This window comes from Empidonax traillii, unplaced genomic scaffold (assembly GCF_003031625.1).
Source record: "Empidonax traillii isolate 1590-97213 ecotype Southwest subspecies unplaced genomic scaffold, ASM303162v1 scaffold591:size1139884, whole genome shotgun sequence".
In the NCBI taxonomy this organism is placed as follows: Eukaryota; Metazoa; Chordata; class Aves; order Passeriformes; family Tyrannidae; genus Empidonax; species Empidonax traillii.
In genome coordinates, this window is record NW_020955784.1 from 73,116 (window position 1) to 86,417 (window position 13,302).

General features: G+C 43.4%; 1 protein-coding gene across 1 annotated transcript in view; it reads right to left on the minus strand.

Annotated features, from left to right (window-relative positions):
• Window positions 1–6,180: 6,180 nt before the first annotated feature.
• The window catches only part of GCM1 (glial cells missing transcription factor 1), an 8,393-nt gene continuing 1,271 nt past the window's right edge, over window positions 6,181–13,302 (minus strand). Inside the window, exons 2-5 of the mRNA XM_027898308.1 lie at window positions 12,036–12,288; window positions 10,998–11,110; window positions 9,861–9,989; window positions 6,181–6,786 (exon numbers count right to left, since the gene is read on the minus strand). Coding sequence (XP_027754109.1) covers window positions 6,181–6,786; window positions 9,861–9,989; window positions 10,998–11,110; window positions 12,036–12,288 — 1,101 coding nt within the window. The remainder of the gene's footprint in view (window positions 6,787–9,860; window positions 9,990–10,997; window positions 11,111–12,035; window positions 12,289–13,302) is intronic.

Here is a 13,302-nt window from a genome sequence, read left to right on the forward strand (position 1 = left end):
TTCAGAGTGCAACTGCCTGGTATGAGAACAGCTATGGCTGATCCTCAGTGTTCCCAGAGTCACAGTATAGTTGATGTTTCAGTCCACCTCACTATCCACTTAACAAGCCTATACATCATCAGCTTGTCTGTGAGGATGTTTTGGAAGATGTTTTGTGCTGAAAGCCTGGCTGAAGTCAAGATAAAAAACATCTACTGCTCCCCCATGATGATGCCAAGACACTCATGTCATTGTAGAAGGCTCTGAGGTTGGTTAAGCACAATTTTCTCTTCATAAATCCATACTGACTGCTCTTGATCACTTTTTAGTCTTCCACGTGTTTGTAAGGAGTTTTCAGGAAGATTTTTTTCATCACCTTTGCAAATTTTGAGGTGGCGCTGGCCAATTTTGTTCCCCAGATCTTCCTTCTTGTTCTCCTTGATGACAGAAGTGACATTACTTTCTTCAGACTCTTCCAGTCACCATGACTTTTCAAGGATTATTGAGAGTGGCCTCACAGTAACACTTGCCAGCTTCCCATCAGGGCCCATGAGCTTAAATATGTTGGGTTTGTTAAAATGCTCCCTAACCTGTTTCTCCTGCACTAATGGTGAGCCCTTCTTGCTTCAGGAGGTGAGCAATGTTGGTAAAGTTCACCTTGTGAAAGACAAAAACACTGTAGTGCCTGCAAACTGCAGCAGCTCAGAGAGGAAGAGACACTGTATTGAATCAGGACCAACCCGCATAGATTGCATGAGTCAGGTCCAAACTACTTCAGGCGTGCAGTTTTAATATGCTATTCATGCTCTGCTTTGATTACTGATTGCATCTATTTTTACTCTGACAGCAGCAGACTTCCTTCTTTTTTCCTTCTTAAATAAACTGTGCCACCTTCCCATCCTCCTCGACCTCCCCTGAGTCCCCACACCAGACATGTAAAGCTTGTTCCTGGCACAGACAAACGGTATCCCTGCTGAGATCCACCACAGTGGCCACTTCTACATATTGTCTGCAATGAAGTAAAACACTAACTCATTGACCATAATTATTAAAAAGCCCCAAATTACTACCTTGATGGGAAGCAGAGCAAAAGTGCCAGGAGTACCAGACACACAGAGTAGTAAACATCCCGAAGGCCACAAGGAAAGAAGTCTCTGCGATGACTCAGGATGTATCCCCTAAAGCTTCCTCAGCTGCAGTTCTTTGTACCACCAGCAGTTTGACACACTTTTTTTCATTTAAAAATACAGAGAATGTGGTTAGTACCATATTTTAGAAAATAGTCCATAGCCTTGCCAGTCTGCCAAAGGGCAGGAACTTTTTACAAGGGGTTGAAAAGGAAAATTTCCTGGCTGTGCTTAGTCTGACCTGCAATTCTTTTCACATGCAAAGGCAGTGACCCTGGGGGAATGAAGACCAGAAGAAACACAAGGTATGTTGCAAGGGCTGGAGAGGTGGGGGTCAAATCCCTGTTCTGCCTTTCTCATCTCCCCAGTGTGACTGATACAGAAACATTTCCCTCTCTCAAATTGATATTCTCAGGATAAATACACTAAATATGTCTAGATTTCACCTTTAAATGCTGCATGAATCAAAAAGCCCCAAACATAAAAGCTGTGTTTCTGTAAGATATAGTCTGGCTAATGTATATTTCTGAGGAACATTGCTGTAGTTTTCTGGTGGCCTTATATAGAAATATACTTGCTTTGGAGCAAGTACAGAGATTACTTCCAGAGAATTAGCCCTAAATAATGAGGTTGGTGCTTTTAGAGCTAAGACCTTGCAAAAGTAGTGTAGGTCATGTAGTGCCATGTATGGATATTTGTGTTAGCTTTGGCAGTAGGTACAGCCATGGGAAACACCAATAAGCCAGAACAAATCATTTTGCCTGTGTAATCATCCACACCCTGACCTGCTTGCATCTCTGCTGCCTGCCTAAAGCTCTGCTACAGCAGAGTTTTGTGCCTTGCAAAAAAACCCACATATTCTGCATCAGAGAATAAGGTTACAGGGTTTTCTATGGGTGGATCCTCACAGATCAATTGGTGTTTCTTCATGAAGCTACACTGAATAAATGCAGTGTTCAGTATATTTTTTAAAATAGAGGATAATGCATCCAGTGCTCTTTCACCTTTCATTCTCCCGCTCTCCTCTGCTCTTGTGAGACTCTACCGAGAGTGCTGCGTCCAGGTCTGAGCCCCCAACGAGGACCTGTTGGAACAAGTCCAGAGGAAGATACTACGTTGATCACAGGCCTGGAACACCTATCCTATGAAGATAGGCTGAGAGAGTTGGGGATGTTCACTCTGGAGAAGAGGAGGCTCTGGGATGACCTTAGAGTACCTTCCAGTTCCTAAAGAGGGCCTACGAGAAGGTTGGAGAGGGGCTTTTCACAAGGGCATGTAACAAGTGATAGGACAAGGGGGAATGACCTTAAGCTCAAGGAGGGTAGGGTTAGATTAGATATTCGGAAGAAATTCCTTACTATAAGGGTGGTGAGGCACTGGAACAGGTTGCCTGGAGAGGTTGAACACCTCCCATCACTGGAGGTGTTCAAGACCAGCCTGCATGGGCCTCTGAGTAACCGGTCTGGCAGGAGGTGTCCCCACCCATGGCAGAGGGGTTGGAATTAGATGATCTTTCAGGTGCCTTCCAGCCCAAACTATTCTATGATTCTTATCACTGCCCAGTTGGGCATAATAGGTTAGAGCGGGTTAAAAAAGACTTAAAGCAGTGATACATATATGTTTCTTTTCAGGTATCTCAAACACATTGCAAAAATTTATTGTTGTGAAGGTCAGAGATGGGATTTGTGTCTTTGTATTTCGAGCTAAAGGAATATAAATTTGGTCCTGTACTGACCCATTGTGCTGAATGTACCTAAAGTGGAGGGAGTTGCTGCCAGCACAGAAGTCACTACAAAAACGTGGAAAGGTCAAAATGACCCAGCTTATAAATCTAGAAAGCCTTTCCATGTTTAACCATAAAAAACCCATAAAATCTTAGTTTCCCCTTTTTTAAAAATTAATGACCTGTCCTTCTTGAGCCTGAAGTGTGTTTCTTTTGGAAACATAGTTGGTGTGAATAATGCTGCATGAACAGGGACTCAGTGTCTCCTCACATTGTGGGACCGTCCTGGTGGCGCAGGGTTACAAGCATGGAAGCTGCAAGGAGGCACGGCCCTTCTATGGCAGGTAGCTACTGAGTGGAGCTGTGGTCGCAGGAATAGGTTTCATTTTGGAAACCTTTTGATTCAGACTTAAAGGCAAACCAACAAAAAGCTTCTTGCTTCTTGGGCAGGAAGAAAGGTTGGTAATAACTCCCTTTTTGGGAGGTTTGGTAGTAACAGTCCTTTAAGAAGCCTGTGAAATTTAGTAACTGGACACTACCCATCTGCAAAGACTTGAAGAAATGGTTGACCTGCAGGAAAGAAAATCAGACATGAGGGAAAAAATGCTAACAGTTGGGATTGGGACAGTGAAGCCATGGAAGAGGTTATGGGATAACTTATCACATCCCTTTTGCTGGAAGTTTTTAAAAACAGAAGAAGGGATTGGTGGGTGTCAAGGGAACTGATGGTACTTTGGTGTGGGAGCACTGTTCCAGGAGCCTTCTGGCCACACCTCTGTATGGTACTATTGCTGAAAGAGAGGTGGTGCTGGCAGTATTGCAGCAGAGAAGTGAGGAATTCAGAGGAGAGGCAAGATGAGACAGAGCTGATGGCAGCAGTCAGCAAGCCCTGTGTGATCCCTCACTGGTGTGACTGGTTTGGCAGTTCCAAAGGAATCTCTGCTATGGGAGACAAAGCCCCAGGGGCCCTGTCTGTCCCTAATCCCTCAGTTTACCTCCCAAAGCACAAGTGCTTTTGGCTCTTGATTTTGCTTTTTCTGTCTTAGAGGTAGAGGTTGTTACAAACCTTCCTCAAAGTTTCCTTCTCCTAGTTACTGATCTGAAGAATCATAAAACACGAAGTTTGGAATCAGTGTGAGAGTAACTCACTGACTGAAAAAAGTTTGGTGAATTGACCTTTACATACAATAGCACACTGTTACTTTGTGATCTACATTGAGATTTTTTTCCACATAAAACAAATCACTATGCATCCCCTGTTTCACAAATTGCAATAAATATTTTTGAAACACTCTATAAAGACAATTTGTTCTTGTCTTGTAAATGTCTCTGAATTACACCCTTCACCGGGAGAGTAGTTTCCCTGGTAATATATTTCAAAGTTTTTTTTTTTTTAAAAAAAAAAAAAAAAAAAAAAAAAAAAAAAAAAAAAAAAAAAAAAAAAAAAAAAAAAAAAAAAAAAAAAAAAAAAAAAAAAAAAAAAAAAAAAAAAAAAAAAAAAAAAAAAAAAAAAGGAAAAAAAAGGAAGAAAAAAAAAGAGAGAGAGAGAGAAAAAGAGAATCTAAAAAAATTAAAATGAGAGAAAAAAAAAGGCTGAACATGAGATACACTACAATCTGAGGTACTGTGAAGTTTTTTCTTCCACTTGTTTTGTCATACTGTCCTTCCAGATTCATCCCAATGAAAGGTTTATTTTGCCTCAGATCTCTGGGGCATGACTTGCTCCCCAGGCAGGGCAGGGCATGGTTACAACTGGCAGCTGGGCAGATCCTGGAGATGAGGATTTCTACCTTTGGTGGTTAAAGGAACCAGCCATGAAATGCCATACATGACATCACTCAGCTCTTCCTTGCAGAGGTGGCAGTGGGGATGTGAGTAAGTGCCTCCTTCTGTAGGGAGGGTAGGTGGCCTCTAAAACCCAGTCCAGAGAGCAGCAGAGGCCAGTCATGCAGGAAAGTCATGCAGATGTCAATTATGGGAAAAGGTGAGGAAATCTTTGCCAAAGTTCTCTGAGCTGGCCACTAAGTTCAGGCAAGAAAATTCATATTTGGGCACCCTATTTTTTTTTTAAGAAATGTAGGGAACTGATAGGTCCAGCTAAAATACGGTAGTGTTCAGAAAAGGGTCTGCTGTATGGAAGGGATGCTGGAGGATTCGTTACAGTCTGCAATAAAAGAAACAATAAATGGCTGGAAAAAGCAGCAAGGCAATATATATTGAAAATATACATATATGAAACTGGGTCTAACCCTGTAGAGAGGGACTTAGGAATAATGGTGTATTGGACATGATCTGTCAGTGTGCACATGTAGCCCAGAAAGCCAGTGGTATCCTGGGCTGCATCAAAAGTGTGACCAGCAGGTCAAGGGAAGGGATTCTCACATCTACGCTGCTCTCATGATATTCCATGTGAAGTTCTGCATCCAGCTCTGGGGTTCCCAGCACAGGAAAGATATGGACCTTCCAGAGAGGGCCCAGAGGATGACCATAAAGTTGATCGAAGACAGGGCTGGAGCACTTCTCCCATGAAAACAGGCTCAGAAAGCTGGGGTTGTTCAACCCAGAGAAAAGCAGGTTTGGAGTAGACCTCACTGTAGCCTTTCAACGTGAAGGGAGTTTATTAGAAAGACAGAGGAAGACTTTTTACCTAGGCCTGTAGGACAGGTCAAGCAGCAATTGTTTTAAACTGAAAGATTTAAATTGGGCTTGAGAAGGAAATTTTTTTATAAGGAGGGTGAAGCACGGGAACAGGTTGCCTGGAGCAGTTGTGGATGCCCCATCCCTGGGAATTTTCAAGGCCAGGCTGGATGGGGCTTTGAACAGCCTGGTCTAGTAAAGGATGTCCCTGCCAACGGGCAGGGGGGTTGGTCTGGATGAATTTTGAAGGTCCCTTCCAACCCCCAAACACTGTGTGATGATTCTATAAAAAGTGTGCAAGGTTGGTGCAGTGGAGGGACTTAAATCACTTCCTGAGGAACCTGGAAGGGTGCAGAAGGTTATACATGACAGCTGTGGTCCTTGAGATCATTTATCTGCACCTTCCACAGTCCCACAGCTTGAACAAACTATGTATCGAGGAGGGCTGAAATGCCACCAAACCAGAATGGCAGCGAGGCAGTCTGTAAGAAGATTTGATACCTTTTATTAGATCAATGATATAGTGGGGGAGAATATAACAGTTTAAAAAAAAAGGAACAAAGAAAGCCTTCAGGTATGGAAGTCCCTCCTGGGGCCTACAAGAGGAGCTCAGGCGGGAACTGGTGTGGTAGCACTTTCACATCCGTGTTGCGACAGAGATGGAGAATTGGGCCCTTTGCCAGGGGAGAGTTGAGCAGAGACATTTAAACCCAGTCACCGTAAGGGGTACAGGTTAAAAGACATGTCACTGTGGCAGTAGTTGAGCCCTGTCTGGGGCCCTCCCTCGCCCATGTCTCCTTCACTGCCCCTCAGAGGCGCCGAGAGCTGGCGGTGGGGCTGTGCCCCACTCGCCCCGGGGCAGGGGCCACCCTGAGGTGCAGGGTAGAGTGGCAGAGAGAGGCAGCTGCTGCTGGAGGTCAGCAGGGATTTCTCTCCACAGGATCCATCTCCCAGAGGACCAGTGTTAGGCCTGAAGGAGCCGTGGCCACCCTTTGTCACTGGCAGGATGTGCTGGGTGCTGAAGTGGGCGCAGTGCTGGGGGAAAGGGGCCGGGCAGGGGACAGCAGGGCCAATGCACAGCCTCTCAGCACTGCGGATCCTCCTGAGGGGTGGGCTTTGGCTCCAGGTCAGTGCCTCTGCGGAGCCCTCATCCTCCCCAGCTGCCCTTGGATACAGCAGCTGCCCAGAGCGGCTGCTCAGCATTGGCTTCTGGGAGCTTTTGCTTGAATGTCCCCTGAAATTAGCAGGTAGCACGTAAGCATCCGGCTTGGAAAGACGCAAAGGCAATGCTCCTGGCATCGGCATTGCACCTGTCAGAGACTTGGGAAAGCAAGGCATGGGTTAGTAAAACAAGGTGTGGTCTATCAACCCTCCTCTGTGAGACCCTCACAAATGCACTCAGTTAATACAGGTAATGAAGCAGATGGTGTAGCAGAGCCTCCTTGTAGGGGAGTGCCCATGGGCTTTAGGGACAAACCAAACAGAGCTCTCAGCTCATGGGTCTGGGTTTGTTTCCTCAGGGTTTGCCCAAAGCCTGTTTTACACTGAAAGAATTGCTTAGACCTTGCGTTCACAGCCCTTGGGATCCACTGCCAGCATATACTGAAGAAGGACCTAAAAATGCAGTTATGCTAATACACTTGACACCCCAGGATTATTTTTTTCCTATGGAGTTTGGAAAAGCTAGGTATATGATTTTTAAAAAATTGATTGTTTTGAAGTGATCTTTTCACTACAATAATATTATGCTTCACTTTTCAAGACTCTATTTCTAATTGATAAATTTTCTTATCTTTACATTTTTTTACCTTGCAAACAGAAATTTTCATTCAGGGATGGATCAGCACACAAGAATTATTATTCTTCTGGGCCTTTGTTCTAGATATTTCACAACTTCTTTAATTGCCCTAATTATTGGATTATAATTATGCAAACTTCAATTCCTTTCAGAACACTCATTTGTACTTTCATTTCTGATGAGTACTTGCAGGTCTTTCTTCTTTATAATTCTGGTTTTTCATGCATTTAATTATAGTGATTTTTCTGACTACAAAGTAGCAAACCTCCTTTCTCCTGTTCTCCACTCACCGTGAGAAGAAATGCCAACAATCTGGTATAGGACCCAGCCCACCTTCAACAAAAGACCCATTGATACCACACAGAGAACATCCTGTATATCACTTGCTCTATTTTGGGCTCATCTCATACCTTTTTCTAAAGTTCTCCATCCCAGTCTCTTGTGAGCACATTAAAATTTAATCCTCTCAGAATAAGTTTTCACAGATTGAGCGACACAGGCTCTTGTGTGTGAAATCAGATTCCTGAATTAGTTGTATCACAGCCAGTTTTGACAGAACATGGATGTGATGGGTTATTCCCAAGGAAAACCTGATGAAGAGCCATGAACTGGAAGGCCAGCTGAGGGTTAATAGTATAACCTGACCATTTCAAACCTGGAAAAACCCAAGGGGAATAAGCGGAGGTGGAGGGGTGCCCTCACTTTTCTGCAGCACCTCCATGTCAGTGGAGGACCTTGGGACACATGTCCAAGTGTGGAGAAAACATGACTTCCTCCTGTCTGTCCAAGGGTGGGGCAGTGCCTTCTGCATCTGAGGGTGTCCTCACAGCCCTTGATGGTCTGCAGGTGGCCAAATCCTGCTCAGGGGCAGCTGTCCTGCAGGAGAGCATCTCTCTCACTGATGGACATTGTCTGTGAATAAAGTGATCCAGGCTTGCTACTGAAGTAACTGGGTTTTCTTAAGTAACGGATGGGGATTGGGGGAAGAAGCAAGGATTTCTGATTTTGCCTTGTTAATTATAAGGGTTTTTTATCAAGATACCATACATAGTATATAACAGGCATATCCTATAGGTAATGCTATATATTGTATTCTATAATAAAACCCTTTTTCACAGAAATACAGAATGGGTCAGGTTGGAGGGGGCCACAGTGGGATATCTGGTCCAACCTCCCTGCTTGAGCAGGGTCATTCTAGGGCCCATTGCACAGAATTGCATCCAGACAGTTCTTGAATATCTCCAGTGAGGGAGACTCCATGGCCTCTCTGAGCAATCTGTTCCAGTGCACAGTCACTGCACAGCAAAGTTCTTCCTCATGTTCAGGTGCAACGTCCTGTGCATCAGTTTCTGCCCATTGCCTCTTGTCCTATTGCTTGACACCACTGAGAGGAGCCTGGCTCCATCCTCTTGACACCCCCTCTTCAAATACTTGCAGACATTGATGGGGTCCCCTCTCAGTCATCCCTTCTCAAGGGTGAACAGACCTAACTCCCTCGGCGTGTCCTTGTAAGAGGGATCCTCCAGTCCCCTAATCATCTTTGTTGCCCTCAATGGACTCAGAGAGTAAACAGTTTGTGTCTGTGTGTATGTGTATACACACACACAAATCTTCATCCTGAGTTCAGGTATTGCCAAAAGTATTTCCCAATTTTCAAGTGTTTATTTGTTACAATTTTCTCATGAGATGGTGCAATCACTGCTGTAAGTTAAATTCAATAAAAAGCTGCTAATGTTCTCCTTCAATGTCAATACTGATTAGATTAAATATCTAATTACTTTATTCCTAGATTTCTTTGCAATTAATTTTATTTATGGAGCAGTACTAACAAAGAACTTTTCTAAAAAAATTTATCTAAAGGTAACTCTTGCATTTAAAAGAGGAAAGAGCTGGTGCTCTAAAGCTATGTCCATACTGCTAAATGAAATGAGACTGAGGACTGTCATTGGTAACAAGGACCAAAAAGCATGGCCTGTCAGTGTCCAGACCACCTCCTGGCCTTGGGCAACTTCTGGACCTGAAGTGAAATGATGCAAGAGCTGTGTTGCAACCCACTAAGGACTGCTTTTCACAGCATCAGCCTGAGATTCTTAATTGTCTGTGTCTTGTACCATGATGGCACGTAGGGGCATAGGTAGGTTCAAAGCCAGTGAAGGGACCCAAACCTGACTTAACCTTGTCAAAAATTCTGCCAGGGAATGGTCTCTGGCACGTACTCTCCTCCTGACCTATGCTATAGCATTTTGTCTGTGAGCATGAGTTAGCACTGACCAAATCCACATCAGGGACCACATGAATAGTGACATGACTGAGCCTGCCCTCCAGCCCTGCTTTGTTTACCAGTATAGATGTAATCTCCTGCTGTCAATCAGGCCAAAACTGGCTCCAGAGAGGGGGCACTGGCAGTGGATGGCAGTGCTGAGGAGGTCATGATGCTCAGGACAGCCCTGGTCCCTCTTGGCCTGATCGTGGGGAGGCAGAATGTGGAGATGTAAACCCTACTACCACCCAGACCCAAAGCCCAGGTAGCCTCCACCATGGCCTTGAACCACAGATCTTTGACCCCAAAATGTCACTGATCAATAACAAGAGTTACCTCAATCTCCTGTATTCTTTTTAATCTTAGAGAAGATGCAGAAAAGGCTGTCTGTGCTTTGTGGATTGATCTTCTTGCTTCTGCTTCTAGTTTTGTTTCTGGACGTGGATGGTCATGAGCTCCTTTGGACTTTAGAAAGTAATTGTGGTATGTTAAAGTTAGAAACAACCTCGTTACTAATCTTAAGGGAGCAAAATTTGTAGCACAGGCCAAAACCACACTTATGGCCTAATTTAATGCTTTGTATTTAACAGGAATTATTTAATGTGAGCTCAGGTAACAAACATATCTCAGATAAAGTGGAATGGGGTAGGAATACTCTGAAATCATAAAACCAGTGCACCACATTTATGTGCAGAAGACACTCCCCACTCTAGAGCCCCAGCTGAAGCCATGAGGTCTTCTGCAGCTTGGCTAGAGTGTCCCTGCAGTTATTTCCATTCTTCTCACACTTTAGACATGTTTACCACAATGTTAATTTCCATTAGCTTCCATAGAGAATTAATTTTATTTAGCCTGTACACAAGTGAAAGACTGGAAACAGGAGGCGGTTCAGTGGTTATGGTACTAAACTAGGACTAAAGCTTCCAAAAACATTGCCTATTATTTAAACACTTGCATACACTGTTTTCCAGATATAAATTACATATAAAGCACAGATGGCATTTTCCATAGACAATCCCTTGGGTACAAGCATTTCCTGTTCCAAGATAGCCTCATGCTTATGCACGGGGCCTTGCAGAAAAGAAGAGATAACATGGTATTTCTGGCTTTCTGAGGACTTGTTGGTTCCTATGTACCTGAGACAAAATGCTTCAAAATCAATAGGTTTTCACGGGAGCCTAAATAAAAAATATACTATGTTGTAAAATCATAGTTGTATAGTCTAATTTAGGCTGGAAAGGGACTTCTGGAGGTCTAGCTCAATCTCCTGCTCAGGCAGGATTAATTTCAGAGTTAGATCAGGTTGCTTAGGACTTCTCCCTGCAGTCATTTGACCTTGTCATATTCAATGACCCTTATTTGCTGAAACAAAAAAATTCCTTAAAAAATTCCTAAATAAATAATAATAATTCCTTAATAAATAAATAAGTCTTTAAAATTAACTTGCATAATGTTAAGTAATTTTATACCAACCTGAAAAAATATAAATTGGCCTTCATGTCTCCAGAAGTTGGTAACTGGGTAACCACCATGGCCTCGGCAGGAAAGGAGTCGCAGAGGTCCATTGCAGTTTGGACAGCATTTCCCTGGAGCAAAGAGAGTGGGAAACGTTTTCTATACAACAGTGATCAGATGAATCTCATGTGATACAATGGTTCATCGGTGGTGGGGCTCAGAAATAACACTGAGAAAAACTATGCAAAAAACTTTCAAACATAAGCAAAAATCAATATAAACAAACTAATAATTGCCTTTATTCTGCCAATTATTAAATATAACTGTCAACAATTGTTTCTATTACAGATTTATTGTGATTTTATTATTTATTATCACAGTCAGTTTTAGTTATTTTTCTTTTGTCAGTGTTTGGAATGTCATATGTGTTCTTGTCTTGACTTTTCTAGAGGACATCATTATGGCCTCAGCGAGTGCATGAGTAATACCTTTCTTTGGCCAAAATGTAAATCAGATCCAGAAATCAGTATGTGCTAGTTCTACTGAGCAATCACAATTGTTTGGAACGATCTCGTTAAAAAAAGTGCGTGTGGCTCGTGTTTTCTATTTGCATTGTCTTGTGCCAGTGACATGACTCTGAGGCCAGTTTTCCAGTCATCATGGTTTATGAGCAGTCTCTTTCCTGCAAGACTTGCCTCCTGAGTTACTCCTGGGCCAGTGCAATAATGAAGTCAATACTCAGGTCAGCAAGAACAGCACATCAGGAAGCTGCCTGCACTGCAAAGTCTTCCTCATGGGCCTAAGAAGAATCCCTAACTAATAGAAATAGGGATGAAAAAAGGATTAGAGGTGAAAAAATAAAATAAACAAGCAGACAACTACTCCTCAACAGTAAGAAATGTAAAATGCATTGTTCCAAATCAAAAGTTGTATTGGAATATAAAAAATGGCAGAAGGAAGGCTGGATAATCCAAAGAGTATCCAATACTTGGATTTCTTTTATGTTGTGTTCACTTATGAACTGCCCATATAATGAGCAGCTGTGTTCATACTCACGCTGTTGTTTTTGCCTGGCTTTATCACAAATGGCTGGTCTTAGGTAGATCTTCCTTCCATCCAAAGTTGAGCAGTCGTTGCCACAAACCACCACCCCAAGGCAGGACTTTTTTAAGATGCGAGAGTTGTGGTTGTTGGTGTTTCTCATTGCCCAGCTGCTGTGGTGCCTCTGGGCATTTTTATCCTCTGAGCTATAGATATGTTTTACATACGAATCTGGCCATTCTTGAAACCAGTCTATCTGTCTTACATCCTGTGGAAAGACCAAAGCAAGCCACGATTTAGGCTGGGGAAGAGAAGAGCTTGTGCAAGAGCCAAGCAGAGCTGGTCCCCTGCTGGGTGTCCTCCAGCCTGGGTAACTCCAGCATCCCAGCAAGTGATGCTGGTTGTCAGGAGGGAAGAGAAAAAGCACAGTTTGCTGTGGCTCCCCACAAGCCCAAGAGTATCAGGAAGGCCTGGCCAGGAGGTTGTTCTCACTCATCCATGGTTTCAGCTCAGTGCAGGACCTCCTCGGGAGAGGAAGGGGAGGTGCTTGATGGAAAATAGCAGAGACTTTCCTTGTAGGCAGCTGTCACTGCCTTGTTAACTTCTGTTAGCTTTCATGGCAGAGATCCTGCTCTGCCTTACAGTCAGTTCAAAGCAGTGTTACGCTGAATCATTTGGCTTGATTTGGCTCAGCTTGCTGGAAAAAGGGCAAAAACTGAATCAGGCTGAGACTACGCCCATATTTGTAAGTCTTCAGTTCTGAATTTCAGTTCATTTTGGCCTAACTGCCATGAAAGACTTACACAGGGATTTTTCTGAAGTCTAAAACAAAGAAACCTGACATCCTGGTCAGGTTTTATTTTCACTGCTAAAATGACTAAAAAACCAAAGGACAACACAATAAGGAACAATAAAAATTAAACTGGAAAAAAACCCCAAAGGACCAAACACACATCATCTCAGTGGGTACAGTCAACACAGTAAAATGCAGTAAGCTCTAAAACACCTAACATACCGTTGATGGTTTTGAGGGAAAAGGTTTTGTAAGGAGTAGAAAAGCTTAGTAGGAATTTCCTTTGAGTTGCTAATCCCAGTCACTGAGATCCATGATAGCAGTAAGAATATCAATCAACTCCCATGCTGTCCTGGTAGCCACTGGATAGTGTAGTAAAGGGCGTCAAGGAAGCCTCCAGACTCAAATGCAGGTGAAGGTGACCTTGAGGTGAAGGTCAGGGAAGGAGACATCCTGGAACATGGAGGCTTTGGGCAAACAGCACTGGTA